At 39.7% G+C, this 18,668-nt stretch overlaps 2 protein-coding genes across 2 annotated transcripts in view; both read left to right on the top strand.

Annotated features, from left to right (window-relative positions):
- Positions 1-6,144, top strand: part of LOC124252732 (erythroid differentiation-related factor 1-like) — a 44,678-nt gene extending 38,534 nt beyond the window's left edge. The window contains exon 21 of the mRNA XM_046686385.1: positions 5,440-6,144. Coding sequence (XP_046542341.1) covers positions 5,440-5,596 — 157 coding nt within the window. The 3' untranslated portion in view covers positions 5,597-6,144. The remainder of the gene's footprint in view (positions 1-5,439) is intronic.
- An 8,704-nt stretch (positions 6,145-14,848) lies between these two features.
- Positions 14,849-18,668, top strand: part of LOC124252731 (exportin-7-like) — a 41,271-nt gene continuing 37,451 nt past the window's right edge. Inside the window, 2 exon segments of the mRNA XM_046686384.1 lie at positions 14,849-14,918; positions 18,058-18,204. Coding sequence (XP_046542340.1) covers positions 14,904-14,918; positions 18,058-18,204 — 162 coding nt within the window. The 5' untranslated portion in view covers positions 14,849-14,903.

The raw sequence follows: 18,668 nt of genomic DNA, 5'->3' as shown, positions 1-18,668 counted from the left end.
CCAATGGAAAGTACTTCCCTTCGGAATCACTTCGGCCCCATGGATATTCACAAGAGTAACCAAGCCTATTGTCTCATACCTACATCGTCAAGGCCTGCGGAATGCATTTTACCTGAGGCGGCCGGTATACAGGTGGATCAGATCCACAGCGTCTCAGACTACAGCTGAACTTTACAATCAAGCTACTAACGCCCAGTTAGGCTGGTTAGTAAATCTACTGAAATCGGACCTAGAGCCCACGCAGGGATCTGCAGTTTTCTAGGTATCACGATTCCTTACAGCAGAATTGTATGGTAGTCCCGAGGACAGATGGATCAAGATACAACAACTGATCCCCCAAGCCCTACTCTCTCCGTTACCACTACGTCAGTGGCAGAGCCTATTGGGACTACTCACATCAGCTCAAGACTTGACACTCAGAGGCAGGCTTCAATTACGTCCATTACAAGTCCTCATCAATGCCCATCTCGAGGACCCTCTACCGTTCAGTCTACCAGATTACATCAAACCACATCTACTCTGGTGGACCAAGAGATTGAATATTTGGCGCAGGCGTCTCCTTAGTAGAGCGAGAATTGAAAACAAATCTCGTGGGTGGGCGTCACTAAAAGGTTGGGGAGCCCACCTTACCCGGCAGGACAGCGTCAGGCCTATGGAGCATTCAAGAGAGCTTATGTCACATAAATCTGCTAGAGATGCAAGCAGTCATAAACGCCATAGATCACTGGAGCAACCTATTACAGAACGCTCAGTTAATGATTCACACAGACAACTCATCAGTGGCGTTTTATGTGAACAAACAAGGGTCAACAAGATCACTGAATCTACTCACTCGATGTTTCAGACTGTTCGAATTAGTCGACAGTCTAAACATACGTATCAAAGCCTGCCACATTCCAGGAGCAAAGAATGTGTTAGCAGACGCTCTCTCTCGGCCGCACCAACCGTCGCCGACAGAATAGATGCTCCACACAGAGATATTCAATCAGATAATCATGGAAATAGGATCTCCTCTGATAGACCTATTTGCCACCCGATTCAACAATCAACTGACAACCTTCGTATCGCCAGTGCCAGATCCATTAGCTTGGGCAACGGACGCACTAAGCATATCATGGGAGGGACTAAACGCGTACGCTTTCCTGCTTCCTGCGTTAATCCCACAAGTCTTGCTAAAAATCAGTCAAGCGAAGAGCCTCGATCTGATTTTGGTCTCGCTTACTGGCCAGCGAGAACGTGGTTTCAGACCTCATACTAGAATCGGGAAAACCAGTACTTCAGCTCCCACTACGCTCCAATCTACTGATACATCCGCGCACACCAAACAAGTGCACAAAACACCAGAAGCATTCCGACTTCACGTGTGGATTGTATCAAAGGCATGTTTGAATAAGAGAGGTTATTCCACCAGAGCGCCCGAAGGCGGTCACGCTTGCACTCACGTAACTCTACTGTAACTTATCACGATGACAAATGGCTCAGATTTGTCAATTATGCTGCTAAGAAAGGATTTTCAGCCAGATTTGCTACACATCCTCAAGTGGCAGATATCTTATGTTTCCTACGTCAAACTAAGAATCGAAAAAGGATCTACACTGTCCACTTATCTTGCAGCCATAAGTTCAGTCATAACAATGAGAACGGGCGTCAAATTGACCAAAACACCGGAGTTACTCGCCTTGTTACGTGCCTTTCGATTGGAAGACCAGAAACGGAAGTTTCAAGCGCCAGCCTGGGATCTAAATGTGGTACTTCAACACCTCACAAGTGAGGCTTACGAGCCATTGTTATCTGCGTCATATGAATCATTGACCCACAAAACCTTATTCCTGCTAGCGTTAGCCACTGCCGCCAGGATGTCTGAAATTCACGCTTTGGATTACGAGAGAACACGATTTGATGATATTCATAACATCGCTCATCTGGGACTTCGCTGGGATTTTATAGCGAAAAATCAACTACCAGGTCAACCAGACAGGTTGTTCCATGTCCCAGCTCTCTCATCCATACTTGGACCGCAGGATACGATGGACTTATCACTTTGCCCTGTAATGCGTGCACTGAAAATATATCTCCAAAGATCCAAGCAAAGTAGAGGGAAATTCAAAAGATTGTTTATCCCTATATCTACCGCCTCACAGACAGAAGTGTCATGACTACCATTTCTATTTGGATCAGAACTGTCATACTAAGAGCCTACAAGGCAGCTGGACTGGACCCTCAAGTGCTACTAATCCTCACGCGAAATTAGAGCACTAGCTTCAACTTTGGCTTTACATGGAAATTGCTCATTGAATACCATCATGGAGGGATGTTTTGGAGATCCGATATGGTGTTTGCCAACCACTATCTGAGAGATATCACCACCAAGGATGTCTCAGGTATCCACCATTTCGGTCCCATGGTCCTCGCTCAACAGTTGACAGTTCCACGGAGAAAATAAGTCTATCTTGTTGATTTTATACTTATCTGATAACAGTACTAATAGCTACATGCTATCTATATATATTTGCTTAAGTTAAAATATTATCTTAAGCTCAGTACTATGATTTATATCATAATATATATATATACCTACAACTCTTACGAGTTTCTACTATTATATATATGTTCAGCTTAAGTTCTTCCTTAAGCTCAGTCATATGTTCATTTCATAACATGTATAAGTTAACAAACTATCAGTAGTTGGTTACTATTATACAGCTTAAGTTATCTTTATACCTTAAGCACAATTCTGTTATAGATTATACATATTGTAAGCTTACTACTTTGGTTCTTATAAAAGTATTCATTATAAACTATCAACAGTTTATACTATCACATTAATGGCCTTAGCTTAATTAATGTTCTATATACTTTTATTATATGCAGTAAATTGTAATAACCTTCTTTAAAGGCAGCTGTTATATTAACAGCAGGAATTCAGTTCAGTGCCTTCATGAAGTTCCCATACGGTTATTACAATCATATCACTTCAAATCACTAATTAGTAAAATCCAAAGTATATATAATCCCACCTCCTAATCTGTAGGATTCTACAAGCAAATAAGCATGAGTCAGGATAAGAAAAAATATGAAATTTTTAGAGTAAAATTAATATTTTTATACTTATCCTGACTCATGAGGTAAGCCCTCCCGTCCTCCCCACTTAACTCTTTGGATTTCTCGGGAAAAAGAAAGTGTTGGGCTCAAAGCAAAAAAGGAGAGAGTGAGGCACATGGGCTTGGGTGGCGCCCTCGTTCCCGCGCTTACAGAAGGGAGGTAACTCGTGGTGAGTACTAATGAGTGATTCTTTATTGAAGGGAACTTCAATTGGGAGATACAAGTGTTCCACTAGGTTCGCCAGAAGAAGAAGACAAGCAAGGATAAGTATAAAAATATTAATTTTACTCTAAAAATTTCATTTTTTTATAGGATATTTATATAGCACAAATATCTACACACTAGTGCATGCTCAAGGCGCTGGTATTTTTTCCTCGATCATTGGATGTCAGTATCAACTGCACATCGTATTAGCAATCTCAACTCTCTGGGGAGTATACAACTCTTGCTGCCACTAGACGCACCGAGTTATTGTGGCTTTCTCATCCTAACGAGGTACCCATTCACAGCTGGGTGGACTGGGACACATAGTCACAGCACTTTGTCCAAGTTCACTGCACGTTGCTGTACCCGCTTCTAGGTGTTTGCACGTATTCATGTGGCCACCATCTGGTCATATACCAACGGATTCGTGGGTTCTTTTAAGTGCACAGGGCTGTGCACTGTACACTAGGGGTTGTGACAACACGGAAAGAGTCTGCACACAAAGTTGACTCCAAGGTTTTTACACCCGGTCACAGGTGGGCTCGATCCCGGCACCTCAACTTTGCTGGATAAGTAGCCTGGCACCTTAGCCAACTCGCCCGACGCGCCAACCTGTTAAATGTGATCTTACGTCCCAGTGACACCTATGTGTTGGTTGGTTTATTGATTAACGCCACACTCAGCAATATTCCAGCTATATGGCAGCGGTCTGTAAATAATCATGTCTGGACCTGACAATCCAGTGATCATGAACATTGATTTACACAACTGGGATACGATGACATGTGTCAACCTGCTCAGCGAGCCTGACCTCAAGATCTCATTAGCCGCCTCTTACGACAAGCATAAGACCAATTCTAAGTAATTGCCATTGGCATGAAAGCAAAGAACATTACAGTCAATGCAGTATTCTGAAAAATTAAACCTGTTCCTCTTGGTCAGTGAAATAGTCAACACAGCCTGACATCAATTATTCCAGTAAACCTGAATTCAGAGGGTTTGCTAGACTAACACTCTAAATAAACATAATTTTGATAAAAACAAACAATTCCCAATGGAGGCGTGATGGGCGAGCTGTCTAAGGCGCCAGGCTAGTAATCCAGCGAGCTTGGAGGTGCCTGGATTGAGCCCTCCTGTGACAGGGTGTAAAAACCTTGGAGTCAACTTTGTGTGCAGACTCTTTCAGTGTTGTCAGAACCCCTAGTGTACAGTACACAACCCTGTGCACTTAAAAGAACCCACGAATCCGTTGGTGTGCGACCAGATGGTGGCCACATGAATACGTGCAAACACCTAGTTGCGGGTACAGCAACGTGCAGTAAACTTGGACAAAGTACTGTGACTATGTGTCCCAGTCCACCAAGCTGTGAATGAGTACTTCATAAGGATGGGAAAGCCACATTAACTCGGTGTGCCTAGTGGCTGCAGGAGTTGTATGATCCCCAGGGAATTGATATTGTTAACATGATGTGCCGTTGACACTGACATGCTATGATCGAGGGGAAATACAAAGCGCCTGTGAGCAGCAGAGCTGGAACTCGGTGCTGTATAAATAGATTATAATAAAATATATTCCTTATAAATTGAAAAGGAGTCCCAGTGTGAATGGAGACTGAATTGTAGACTTAATTCATTACTGCTTCAGCATTCAGCGGTGGGGTAGCCCAGTCGTTAAAGCGTTCGCTCATCACACTGAAGGCCTGGGTTTGATTCCCAAAATGGGTACAATGTGTGAAGCCCATTTCTGGTCCCCTGCCATGATATTGCTGGAATATTGCCAAAAGCAACTCACTCACTCACTCACTTTAGCATTACAGAAAGGGCTAGGCGGAAGGGAAAATAGTGCAGTTCAGGAACTGTGAGACAGACTTACTTATGGTTCAGATTTGAGGAGGAGCGGTGGGGTAGTCCAGTGGTCAAAGCGTTTGCTCGTCACGCCAAAGACCCAGGTTCGATTCCCCACATGGGTACAATGTGTAAAGCCCATTTCTGGTGTCCCCCGCCATGATATTGCTAGAATATTGCTAAAGCTAAACTCACTCACTCACTCAGATTTGGGGGTGATTATAAGCATCTGAGCAGATTTAGATTAACCCCTGAAACCTGTCTGACTTGACCATTATTTGTTTTCAGCAAAACAGACATGATGAGCAGATTGAAGGCTGCCTATGCCAGGAGCCTTCAGAAAACAGACAAGCAAAAGTGTCTTCGGTCCCGATGGGCCTGGATTAAAACTCTCCTGTGTGATCTGCAGAATCTTCATGATGGCATCACCAAAGATGCAACATGATGTACAACCGAGTACAACTTTGGTGTATTATCCGGTGTTATCTGCAATAGCCTTTATACAATGTCAAAATACAAAATGGTATACAACAGAATACAACTAGTTTATAAACTTGTGTGATCTGCTGTTTTCATGATAGCCTTTATACAATGTCAAAATACAAAATGGTATACAACAGAATACAACTAATTTATGAACTTGTGTGATCTGCTGTCTTCCTGATAGCCTTTATACAATGTCAAAATACAAAATGGTATACAACAGAATACAACTAGTTTATAAACTTGTGTGATCTGCTGTCTTCATGATAGAATTGATACAATGTCAAAATACAATATGCCACACAACAGAATACAACTGGTTTATATGCTTCTGTGTGATCTGCTGTCTTCATGATAGAATTGATACAATGTCAAAATACAAAGTCAAAATACAATATGTCATACAACAGAATACAACTAGTTTATAAATGTCTGTGTGATCTGCTGGAGCAGCAGAAGAACCTTTTCCTTTTGAACCTGAGAATGATCTTCCATGTGCCGTCAAATACGACTGAACAACGTCAGCTGAATTATCTGCTGTTTTCATGATTTCATTTATACAGTGCCGAAATACAAAATGGCATTCAACAGAATACAACTAGTCAAACTAGAGATCAAAAGCTTGAACAACAGTCCTCAACATTAGGTCATGATGACATGCAATCTGCCATCCAATCCTCTTCATAAGTTATCCAAGCAGTTAATGTATTCTCCAGTCTTTTAAAAAATCACTACCACTGAACACAGATTTGGGGACATCCCATTTCAGGTATAAATCCTTTCAGGTTGTACCCCACATGGGAACAGTGTGTGATGTCTGTTCTGTGATGTCACTGGGATTGTGGTAGCTTAATGGTTAAGGTGTTCATGCTTCACGCCAAAGGCATGGGTTCAATTCCCGTCATGAGTGCAAATCCTATTTCAAGTGTCCATCACTAATACTGCGACAATCAGCATTAGCTTTAAACTCACACATTCACTCTCAGTATTCTCAAGCCTTTAGAATGACATTATATTCTGATCTTGAAGATCTCCCTTCGAACCTTTCATCAACGTATGGCATCAGGATAGGTGATATGCAGTTTGAGTGAGTGAGTTTAGTCTTAAGCCGCACTCAGCAATATTCTAGCTATATGGCGTCGGTCTGTAAATAATCGAGTCTAGACCAGACAATCCAGTGATCAACAGCATGAGCATCGATCTGCGCAATTGGGATACAATGACATGTGTCAACCAAGTCAGCGAACCTGACCACCCAATCCCGTTAGTATTAGCAGTTTGATAGTTCAAACCATTATTCAATCAATTTGTGAGTGAGTATAGTTTTACGAATCTCTTAGCAATATTCGAGCAATATTATGGCAAAGCTTTAACCACTAGGCTACCCCACCGCTCCAATCCCATCAGTGTCACTGTTTAGTTGAGGAGATGGCCATTGTTCCATTGTTTCACATTTTTTCAGCTAGATTTCTATGTTTCATGGTTATGTCAATATTGGGTTCAGTCATTCTTAAGTATGTTGGTTTCAATACTGAAGGTACTACTGAGTCTAAAATTATCTTTATGGGTTGTTCCTTTTTACTTATTGATGCTGTATTGTTTTGTTTGAAAGGTCAAGGTTCCATGTTTATTGTAAGGTCAAGGTCTCATGTTTTGTTCATAAGGTCAAGGTCTCATCATTTGTTTGTCAAGATCTCATGTATTTTCTTTCCAGATGGAAATTGTAGACATGCAACAAACCTTACCACCAGAATTCATTTATGTTGACAGTTACAATAAAAACATAGGGCAGCAAGTCAGTCCCTTGAAAAGTGTCAAAATTTAGTGTCAACATATGCAGTGTATGAAATAAGGCCCATCCGACAGCCCGAGACGGTCTAGATTTCTGACGGACGGTCTAATTTACAGCAAACCAGCCCGATGGTCTTTAAAAAATTGTAGATGTTCCATATATCTGAGTAAATTCACCATATTTGGTCTGGTTAAATCCATTTTGGGCTGGTAACAGCCCTGATGTCTGGATGGGGTTTTGGCTTATTTCATACACTGCATATGATTGACAGAGTTGTGCATGATATACCTGTTGTTTCATTCTCCATAACCACAGATCACATAGGTTAAAACATTTGTGTGGTTCCTTTTTGCCATGACAGTAACTGTGGGAATGTTGTAAGTGGATGTGCAGTGTATCTGTGAGTAGACTGTGAAGATTTATATGCATCTCTCATATTCCATCATGTCAACGTTGGGTGCCTTGGTTTGGCTACATACCACTAAATATCGCATTTGTATGTTTGCACATTTGTGCAAGTGCGCCATTTCTCATGTTTATTTTCGTAATGATGATTTGGCAAGGGAGTGGAGATTAACTCTTGGATTGATATGTGTACATGGAAAACTGCTCAAAAGGTTCTACGTTGTGGCTGTGATTGCGTTAGTTTTGTCAGTTTTTAATAAACATTTACAAAGTTGTTACTGAATTTGTTATCCTTGGGCAAGGAAAAGTGAAAGTGAAATCCTCCACTATGTTGACACTCAAATGTGTTGATCCACAAAAACAATGAGACACAATCCTCAACACAACCACTGATATGTAACAATCATCCACACAACCAGTGATGTGTAACAATCATCCACACAACCAGTGATGTGCAACAATCATCTACACAACCAGTGATATGTAACAATCATCTAAACAACCAGTGATGTGTAACAATCATCAACACAACCGGTGATGTGTAACAATCATCCACACAACCGGTGATGTGTAAGAATCATCTACACAACCGGTGATGTGTAACAATCATCTAAACAACCAGTGATGTGTAACAATCATCAACACAACCGGTGATGTGTAACAATCATCTACACAACCGGTGATGTGTAACAATCATCTACACAACCAGTGATATGTAACCATCATCTAAACAACCAGTGATGTGTAACAATCATCAACACAACCGGTGATGTGTAACAATCATCCACACAACCGGTGATGTGTAACAATCATCTACACAACCAGTGATGTGTAACAATCATCTACACAACCAGTGATATGTAACAATCATCTACACAACCAGTGATGTGTAACAATCATCAACACAACCGGTGATGTGTAACAATCATCCACACAACCAGTGATGTGTAACAATCATCTACACAACCAGTGATGTGTACCAATCATCTACACAACCAGTGATGTGTACCAATCATCTACACAACCAGTGATGTGTAACAATCATCAACACAACCGGTGATGTGTAACAATCATCCACACAACCAGTGATGTGTAACAATCATCTACACAACCAGTGATATGTAACAATCATCTACACAACCAGTGATGTGTAACAATCATCTACACAACCAGTGATGTGTAACAATCATCTACACAACCAGTGATGTGTACCAATCATCTACACAACCAGTGATGTGTAACAATCATCTACACAACCAGTGATGTGTAACAATCATCTACACAACCAGTGATATGTAACAATCATCAACACAACCGGTGATGTGCAAAAATCATCCACACAATCAGTGATGTGTAACAATCATCTACACAACCAGTGATGTGTACCAATCATCTACACAACCAGTGATGTGTAACAATCATCTACACAACCAGTGATGTGTAACAATCATCAACACAACCAGTGATGTGTAACAATCATCCACACAACCAGTGATGTGTAACAATCATCTACACAACCAGTGATGTGTACCAATCATCTACACAACCAGTGATGTGTAACAATCATCCACACAACCAGTGATGTGTACCAATCATCTACACAACCAGTGATGTGTACCAATCATCTACACAACCAGTGATGTGTACCAATCATCAACACAACCGGTGATGTGTAACAATCATCAACACAACCGGTGATGTGTAACAATCATCCACACAACCAGTGATGTGTAACAATCATCTACACAACCAGTGATGTGTAACAATCATCCACACAACCAGTGATGTGTAACAATCATCTACACAACCAGTGATGTGTAACAATCATCCACACAACCAGTGATGTGTAACAATCATCTACACAACCAGTGATGTGTAACAATCATCTACACAACCAGTGATGTGTAACAATCATCCACACAACCGGTGATGTGTAACAATCATCCACACAACCAGTGATGTGTAACAATCATCTACACAACCAGTGATGTGTAACAATCATCCACACAACCAGTGATGTGTAACAATCATCCACACAACCAGTGATGTGTAACCATCATCCACACAACCAGTGATGTGTAACAATCATCCACACAACCAGTGATGTGTAACAATCATCTACACAACCAGTGATGTGTAACAATCATCTACACAACCAGTGATGTGTAACAATCATCCACACAACCAGTGATGTGTAACAATCATCTACACAACAAGTGATGTGTAACAATCATCTACACAACAAGTGATATGTAACCATCTTCCACACAACCAGTGATGTGTAACAATCATCCACGTAACCAGTGATGTGTAACAATCATCTACACAACCAGTGATGTGTAACAATCATCCACACAACCAGTGATGTGTACCAATCATCTACACAACCAGTGATGTGTACCAATCATCTACACAACCAGTGATGTGTAACAATCATCAACACAACCGGTGATGTGTAACAATCATCCACACAACCAGTGATGTGTAACAATCATCTACACAACCAGTGATGTGTAACAATCATCTACACAACCAGTGATGTGTACCAATCATCCACACAACCAGTGATATGTAACCATCTTCCACACAACCAGTGATGTTTAACAATCATCTACACAACAGGTGATATGTAACCATCTTCCACACAACCAGTGATGTTTAACAATCATCCACACAACCAGTGATATGTAACAATCATCTACACAACCAGTGATGTGTAACAATCATCTAAACAACCAGTGATATGTAACCATCTTCCAAACAACCAGTGATGTGTAACAATCATCTACACAACCAGTGATGTGTAACAATCATCCACACAACCAGTGATATGTAACCATCTTCCAAACAACCAGTGATGTGTACCAATCATCTACACAACCAGTGATGTGTAACAATCATCTACACAACCAGTGATATGTAACAATCATCTACACAACAAGTGATGTGTAACAATCATCTACACAACCAGTGATGTGTAACAATCATCCACACAACCAGTGATGTGTAACAATCATCCACACAACCAGTGATGTGTAACAATCATCTACACAACCAGTGATATGTAACAATCATCTACACAACCAGTGATGTGTAACAATCATCTACACAACAAGTGATGTGTAACAATCATCTACACAACCAGTGATGTGTAACAATCATCTACACAACCAGTGATGTGTAACAATCATCTACACAACCAGTGATGTGTAACAATCATCTACACAACCAGTGATGTGTAACAATCATCCACACAACCAGTGATATGTAACAATCATCCACACAACCAGTGATGTGTAACAATCATCTACACAACCAGTGATGTGTAACAATCATCCACACAACCAGTGATGTGTAACAATCATCTACACAACCAGTGATGTGTAACAATCATCTACACAACAAGTGATGTGTAACAATCATCCACACAACCAGTGATGTGTAACAATCATCTACACAACCAGTGATGTGATGATGTAACAATCATCTACACAACCAGTGATGTGTAACAATCATCCACACAACCAGTGATGTGTAACAATCATCTACACAACCAGTGATGTGTAACAATCATCTACACAACCAGTGATGTGTAACAATCATCTACACAACCAGTGATGTGTAACAATCATCCACACAACCAGTGATATGTAACAATCATCCACACAACCAGTGATGTGTAACAATCATCTACACAACCAGTGATGTGTAACAATCATCTACACAACCAGTGATGTGTAACAATCATCTACACAACAAGTGATGTGTAACAATCATCTACACAACCAGTGATGTGTAACAATCATCCACACAACCAGTGATGTGTAACAATCATCCACACAACCAGTGATGTGTAACAATCATCCACACAACCAGTGATGTGTAACAATCATCCACACAACAACCAGTGATGTCTACACAACCAACCAATCATCTACACAACCAGTGATGTGTAACAATCATCTACACAACCAGTGATGTGTAACAATCATCCACACAACCAGTGATGTGTAACAATCATCCACACAACCGGTGATGTGTAACAATCATCCACACAACCGGTGATGTGTAACAATAACAATCATCCACACAACCAGTGATGTGTACACAATCAATCCCACACAACCAGTGATGTGTAACAATCATCCACACAACCAGTGATGTGTAACAATCATCCACACAACCAGTGATGTGTAACAATCATCCACACAACCAGTGATGTGTAACAATCATCCACACAACCAGTGATGTGTAACAATCATCCACACAACCAGTGATGTGTAACAATCATCCACACAACCAGTGATGTGTAACAATCATCCACACAACCAGTGATGTGTTAGGTACAGCACTGCAGCAAGAGTGGCACATGATTCCAAGGGCGACAATCAGCGGTTGGTGTCCAGCATGCCTGCAAGGTGTCGTGCATGTATTGCTGCTCATGGTGGACACCATCGTTATTAAGTACATCTGACATACCGTACGGTTGTGCTGATTAAATTATACATGTTTCACAAAGTCAAGGGGTTCCTTTATTTTTTGTGCCTAGTATATGTCAGTGGCCAGCAGGTCATAAATGTTTGGGATTGTTTGGAGGTCCATTTGACTCAGACACTGACAAAGCTGAAAATTTTTGCACCTTCCAAGCAACTGCGTCATTAGACGTGATCAAAAGGGCGTGAATCGCTGCCCTTGCACAAAATTTGTCATAATATTGGGTAAATTATTATCCCCTAGGAATACGACGTTTTTCGGGGATGTAGAAACGGGCTCCGTCTGTTGCGTTTCGTTTCCAGAGCATAGAACTCATGAACTATGCAATATTATTTCAGGAAACTTTGCATACACACGAAACATGCATTGGGACGTATGCTTTTAGCAATTTGTTGGGTTTTTTTAAAATTCATGTTTATTTTGCGTTTCTACGGCAACACACTTCATTTCCGGAGTACAACTGGCAAACTGCTCCAAATGTCACCATGAAACTTTGTGTACACGTCGGACATCCATTGACCTGGTACTTACTGCTATTCAGAATATTCGAACTTGTAGAATGTGCATGTGTAGGGCAATGTCAGATATAATTTTAAATGAAGGTTTTATTTGGCGGAGCATAATTCATGAGCCTTTCCACATTTAAAACCATATTGGAGTTCCGAGTACACCCGACTCCCAAGATATCAGCGGTCAATACTTGCTTTCCTGAGATGTGGCTCCTAGACAAACGCTTAGTCCCTGAATATATATACTTTTATAGCAACAAATAAACCATTTTAAATTGAATAGGAGCCCCAGTGAGTAGGGAGATTCCTGAACTTGGGGAATTCTCGGCTCGCTTCATTTAGGGCTTTAGCATTGCAGGGAGGGCTAGGCATTAGGGAAAATAATGTGGTTCAGGGACTGTGAGACAGATTAATGTGGCTCCCTAAGACTCAAGATCGAAACGGGCCGATACAGCACCCCTCCTATTCCCGCTACACTGCGCTTTTGCAAACATTGTACAGACCAAGTTGAAGATGAAACCCACTTTCTTTTAGTGAGTGAGTTTAGTATTACGCCGCTTTTAGCAATATTCCAGCAATATCACGGCGGGGGACACCAGAAATGGGCTTCACACATTGTAGCCATGTGGGTAATCGAACCTGGGTCTTCGGCGTGACGGGCGAACGCTTTAACCACTGGACTACCCCACCGCCTCCACTTTCTTTTATACTGGCCCCTTTATGAAAGTATTTTATGTATAATTTTAGATGTATTTGATATTTCATATTCATATATACTCATGCCAATAATGGTTGTCACCCCCTTCAATTTTTTTAATTGGAGAGGGTGTGTGGGTGTGTGTGGGGGGTTGGGGTGGGGAGTGACAACCATTATTGGCATGAGTATAGTCGTTAGTTGGGCTTGGGGGTAGTAAATCAGTTCGCTATAGCCGTTAATTCACTACTCACGAGTTCGTTATTCGCGTATAATTTTAATGATATTATAAAGGACTGTTGACGGGACTTTTAAATTTGTTCGCTATATCCGTTTGTACGCTATATCCGTGTTTGCTATATCCGTGTTCTACTGTATATCATATCATACACAATTTATATATTTATGTCTTTAAATTATACCCATATAGTATATATATAATTTTACTTTATTTATACAGTATTTAGTATTTTGTCAAACAGTCTCTCATAACCCTTTTGAGTGGCATTTGTACTTTTACGTTTTAATGTTCAAAATGATCGAATAACGTCTGTGTCTGCGTAATTTTGTTTACTCTTTATAACAGTGTGTCTCTGGTATAAATTGAATTGGCTGGTTCTCCTAGCTTTATGGTCTGTAAATAATCGAGTCTGGACTAGACAATTCAGTGATCAACAGCATCAACACCATCTACAGTTTTGAGAATATAGTTTGCATTTTCAAAGTGCATGGACAAAGCTGCAGCATCAGCATTCTTTTGGTCTTATTTTCATTTCGAGCATCAGCATTGCTTATTTTCAAAATGACGTTGGGTTTATAAATAGTAACAGGATGTTTTTCAGAACAGATATTGATAATTTTGAAAACTGTTTTGGCGTATGTGTTACCAGTCCTACATGCTTACTGTTATTGTGTATGGCTTCCTAATCCCTTATTGTACAGTACAAACATCTCTAACTTCTATATATGCTTCTCTATCCTCATGTTGTTCGCCACTTGCTTGATAACGGTGTTAGTACCGATACCGAAACGTCGCTCTCATGGCAATAAAGAAGTTGTTCATCCGTATATTGGTATCCTTCATAACTGCTTACTGTGCTCTGTTTATTGTTTTCCCACAAAAACAGGATCAGTTAGATGGTTATGAATGGTATGACGTGTTATCGACGGTTATGGACAAAGAAAACACATGTCTCATTCCTTAAACAATGACAGAAACTCACACAAAATTTTCAAAATATGACTGGAATTTGGAAAAAGGGAAGGGCTGACGAACGTAGTTATCTTTCCTGCTTTGATACACTGTTTCCGCAAGGTGTCGCAGGAAATAAACAACGCCCTCTTGCGGCTGACTTGAAAATGTGGGGAAAACAAAATGGCGGAAGACCAGGTGAGGGATCGTCGTGTAGTAAAGCATGTTTTACTCCTCATCGGTCTCGAGTTGACTGTCAAAATTGGCCCACAAGCAAAATGCTAACGTGTTTCAAATACAGAGTAAACTGCCAAAGTGTTTGCATTTGAAATTATCTCGATAGCTACCCGTGACAGTTGGGCAATGTTGAAATTAGCGGGCATGTGACATCATTTTACACATTCTGCATTAACAAATAGGGCATAAGCATGGTCGTGTTGGTATTGACAGTTGAATTAGTGTGATTGTTTATTACATACTTGTGGGACACGTTGTGCATTTACATTTTATTAAGAGTTTTTGTGTGAATAAACTTCAAAATCGGATAAGATTTGTAGAACTTAAAGGGGGAAATAGCTGATGTCACCCATGCTTGTTTTTAGCTTCTTTTTACCCCATGTGTCTTAAGGAAACCAGGAACTTGCCACTTGCATTAACTTATTTGAAACCATAACTGTTTATCAGTTATGTTATATGTTCTTTAGTTCCATTCCCATTGTGCATCCAGATTGAATCCTTTAAATCTTAACTACCTCAAAATCAAATGTTGCTTCTTCAGAACACACTTTGCTAATGGACACATTCCAAGAAACCCTCTAAGACTTATCTTATTCACAGCTATGCACATTTTGCATTTTTATGATAATGAATAGGTGGATATGCTTTTTTAAACTATTTTTGGCATTGTGTGTCAATTTCTTTTCTACTAGCACCTTTCTTGACAATTGTCAGATCTATTTAAGGCATTGGAGATAGCATGATATATATACTGAAGTTTCAGTTTAAATGAATGTGAAGATCATTTCAGATTATTATGTTTTCTTGAGGTATATCAGCATTTATCTTCGTTTTTAGAGGATTTTATCCTGAAATGTAGAAGTTTCTCACATTGCATCATCATTATTTTTATCAGCCAATGCAGCCAAGACATAATTTTCATAATAAATGTTTAACAGGTCCCTAATCCTAAATGGAATGGTAGCATTATTTTACTGTTGTTTACCATATTAGTCAGTGTTGGAATTAAAGTTGACCAACAATAGCCGCTCAACAAAGTGTTCATGGGGTCCTTCATGTCAGACTCCATGGCAGAAGACCACATGGATTATCACGGGTGGAAATAACTTTAAAATTGCTAGTGTACTCCGGGACAGTGGCACATGTAAAATCACTTGTCCTGATAATTTTCCCACTATACCGGCCGTTTTCTTGTCGAATTTTTAAAATAAACAACATAATTAACAGTGTGATATACAAATGTGCTTGCCCGACAGAAAAAAAACACTGGACTCGGACGTCGGGCAATGGGTTATTTCCACCCCTGATTATAGGAAACTCCCTTAATTCTGAACTCCGAATTTTGTGGACATGATTGTAAATTACCATGTTGAGTTGAACAGATGGTATGAAGTTATGCTTGTACATACATAAAAAATATAATGATGAGATAGATGATATGACTTTATTATTGTATGTACATGCAAAAGAAGCAGGAAACCAATAATATTTCATTAATATTCAACAGTATTCATTTGCCTTTAAGATGTTGAATGTAATTGTTTGATCCTTGTGACCATTACCATATTTGCTCTAATAAATAAGCACCCAGGTGCTTAGATTATTGAAGAAAGAGGGTGCTTAGTAGCATGCTGTAAACCATACACAAGTATGTATTCAGAGATCAACTCAAGCGGTTCAGAACCAATTCAGTTCTACCATTAAAATGACGCTACAAAAATTGCAAGGATAACTACAGTTATATACCCTTTCCATGAAGACATATTCAGAAATATTTGCAAGAATTTAGTTTGTTGTAAAGTTAGTAAGGCACCATTCATAATTTATGGCTGGTGGTCGGGGGAGTGATAAGGATTTTAAGGGAGGGTCACCCATTTTTTCAAGGGAGGCAGGGGGGTCATCAATTTTGTACATAAAAACATGAAAAAAAGTATGCTCATAAATTATGGGGAGGGGAGGTGTGGTCATTGATTTTGTACTGGACATTCAGTGGGGTCACTTACTCAGGGATTTACCTTGAGTCCTGTATTTGAGGGTCCCTGGGACTCATACCGGTACTCTCAATTTTCAGGGGTCCTGGACTACAAAATGGGGGTCCCAGACTTTAAGTATTACAACAAATACTGTTGTTGTATTGTATATCATGATGATCACATTAATTGTTACAGGAATTAGACTTCAAATAATACCATAACCCAGCTAGTAGCAAACTCTTTGATAGCTTGATTGGAATTTTTACAAAAAGTATTTGGAATTTTTCAGGGCTGTTAAATTTCGGTGCATCCATTGTCAATTTTTAAGCATATAGGACGCAGTAATTCGCGTCCTGTACATCCCTGCTTACTTTATACATAAATTTTAAGGGGGGAGGGTAATTGTACATGCTTCTCCATAAAAATCATCCTCACCCCAGCCAGCCATAAATTTTGACCAGTCCCTTAGGGTTATAAGAATTAATTACAAAGTGGTCTAGAATTTGGTATTTCGCTTATTGAAGAGGGACACTTATAAAGGTGAAGATGGTAGTGCATTTTCTTAGCAGTGGAAGCATTGTGATAACGCACACTGTTCCAATGCGTGAAAACATTCTTTTGTCTTCTCTATTGATTTTGGGTTGAATATTGCAGAAAGCTGCCTGAAATTAAGTGGTCACTGTAAGGCTATCCGTATTTTATTTTATGTTTCTCATGTCCAACCTCAACCAGAAGAAATTGGGTGAAAATAAATATGTTAATTAAATTAAGATGGTTTCACTAATCACACTAATTTTGTAATATATTTTATGAAATGTACAATACAAGATCTCTTGGTAGTAGGCTTAAAATTTATCATGATGTAAGTTGAGTTCCTTCGGTTTGGAAACGTTTTTTGTTGTTGATAAATATTATATAGGCAAAGAAAGAGCAAGCTGACCTTTTTGGCATGAATATGCAAATATATGAGTATTTTTATCATTAAGGGCAAATAGTTCAACAACAGCAAGCAAAATTGAGGTAATAAAACTTTTCATTGTCCCAAAGACAATTCAGCTCAGGTTTGCGGATGGGAAACAAATATGGACAGTTTTATGTGTTGTTTTTACACTGAACATTGTTTTCAGGAATTAATACAGCTTGAAGAGCTATGCAAGCAGCTGTATGAGACTGCGGATGGCAATATTCGGTCTGAAGCAGAGAAGGCGCTGGTTGCGTTTGCCAACTCCCCAGATTGTCTCAACAAATGTCAGCTTCTGCTGGAAAGAGGAAATGTAAGACATATTTTTGGGGTGCGCAGAGCTCCAGATAAGATTTAGCTCATGTGGGTACTGTACCCACTGTATTTTTTTGAAGTGGGTATTATGAATGTTGAGTGGGTATTTCATTTTCCGTTACCCACTGCTTTCAAATATGTGCGTATTTCAGTCATTTTACTCACCTAAGTATTATGTCATTGAGTAAGTTTACTAAGCATGTATGTTCTGCCTCATGTCATACCTAATCAAAACCAACTTAAATATAATGGAAATGATTTCATAAAAAATGACTCATCCTATACTGACAGTACAACACTTGTCCTATACTAAGAGTACAACTTGATAGCAATCAATGTCTTTTTAATTACGCAAGCGATTTTCATAAATATATTCCGTACGCATTTGTTTTTAACTTTTTGCGTATCTAACATTTTAAATGCGTAATTGGTATGCAACAATTATTTTCAATGCGTATTTGG

The sequence above is a fragment of the Haliotis rubra genome, unplaced genomic scaffold (genome assembly GCF_003918875.1).
Source record: "Haliotis rubra isolate DU_JTF1 unplaced genomic scaffold, ASM391887v1 Scf522, whole genome shotgun sequence".
NCBI classification, from domain to species: Eukaryota; Metazoa; Mollusca; class Gastropoda; order Lepetellida; family Haliotidae; genus Haliotis; species Haliotis rubra.
Note: the sequence above shows the minus strand (reverse complement) of the source record. Positions and strands in the feature narration are given on the sequence as shown.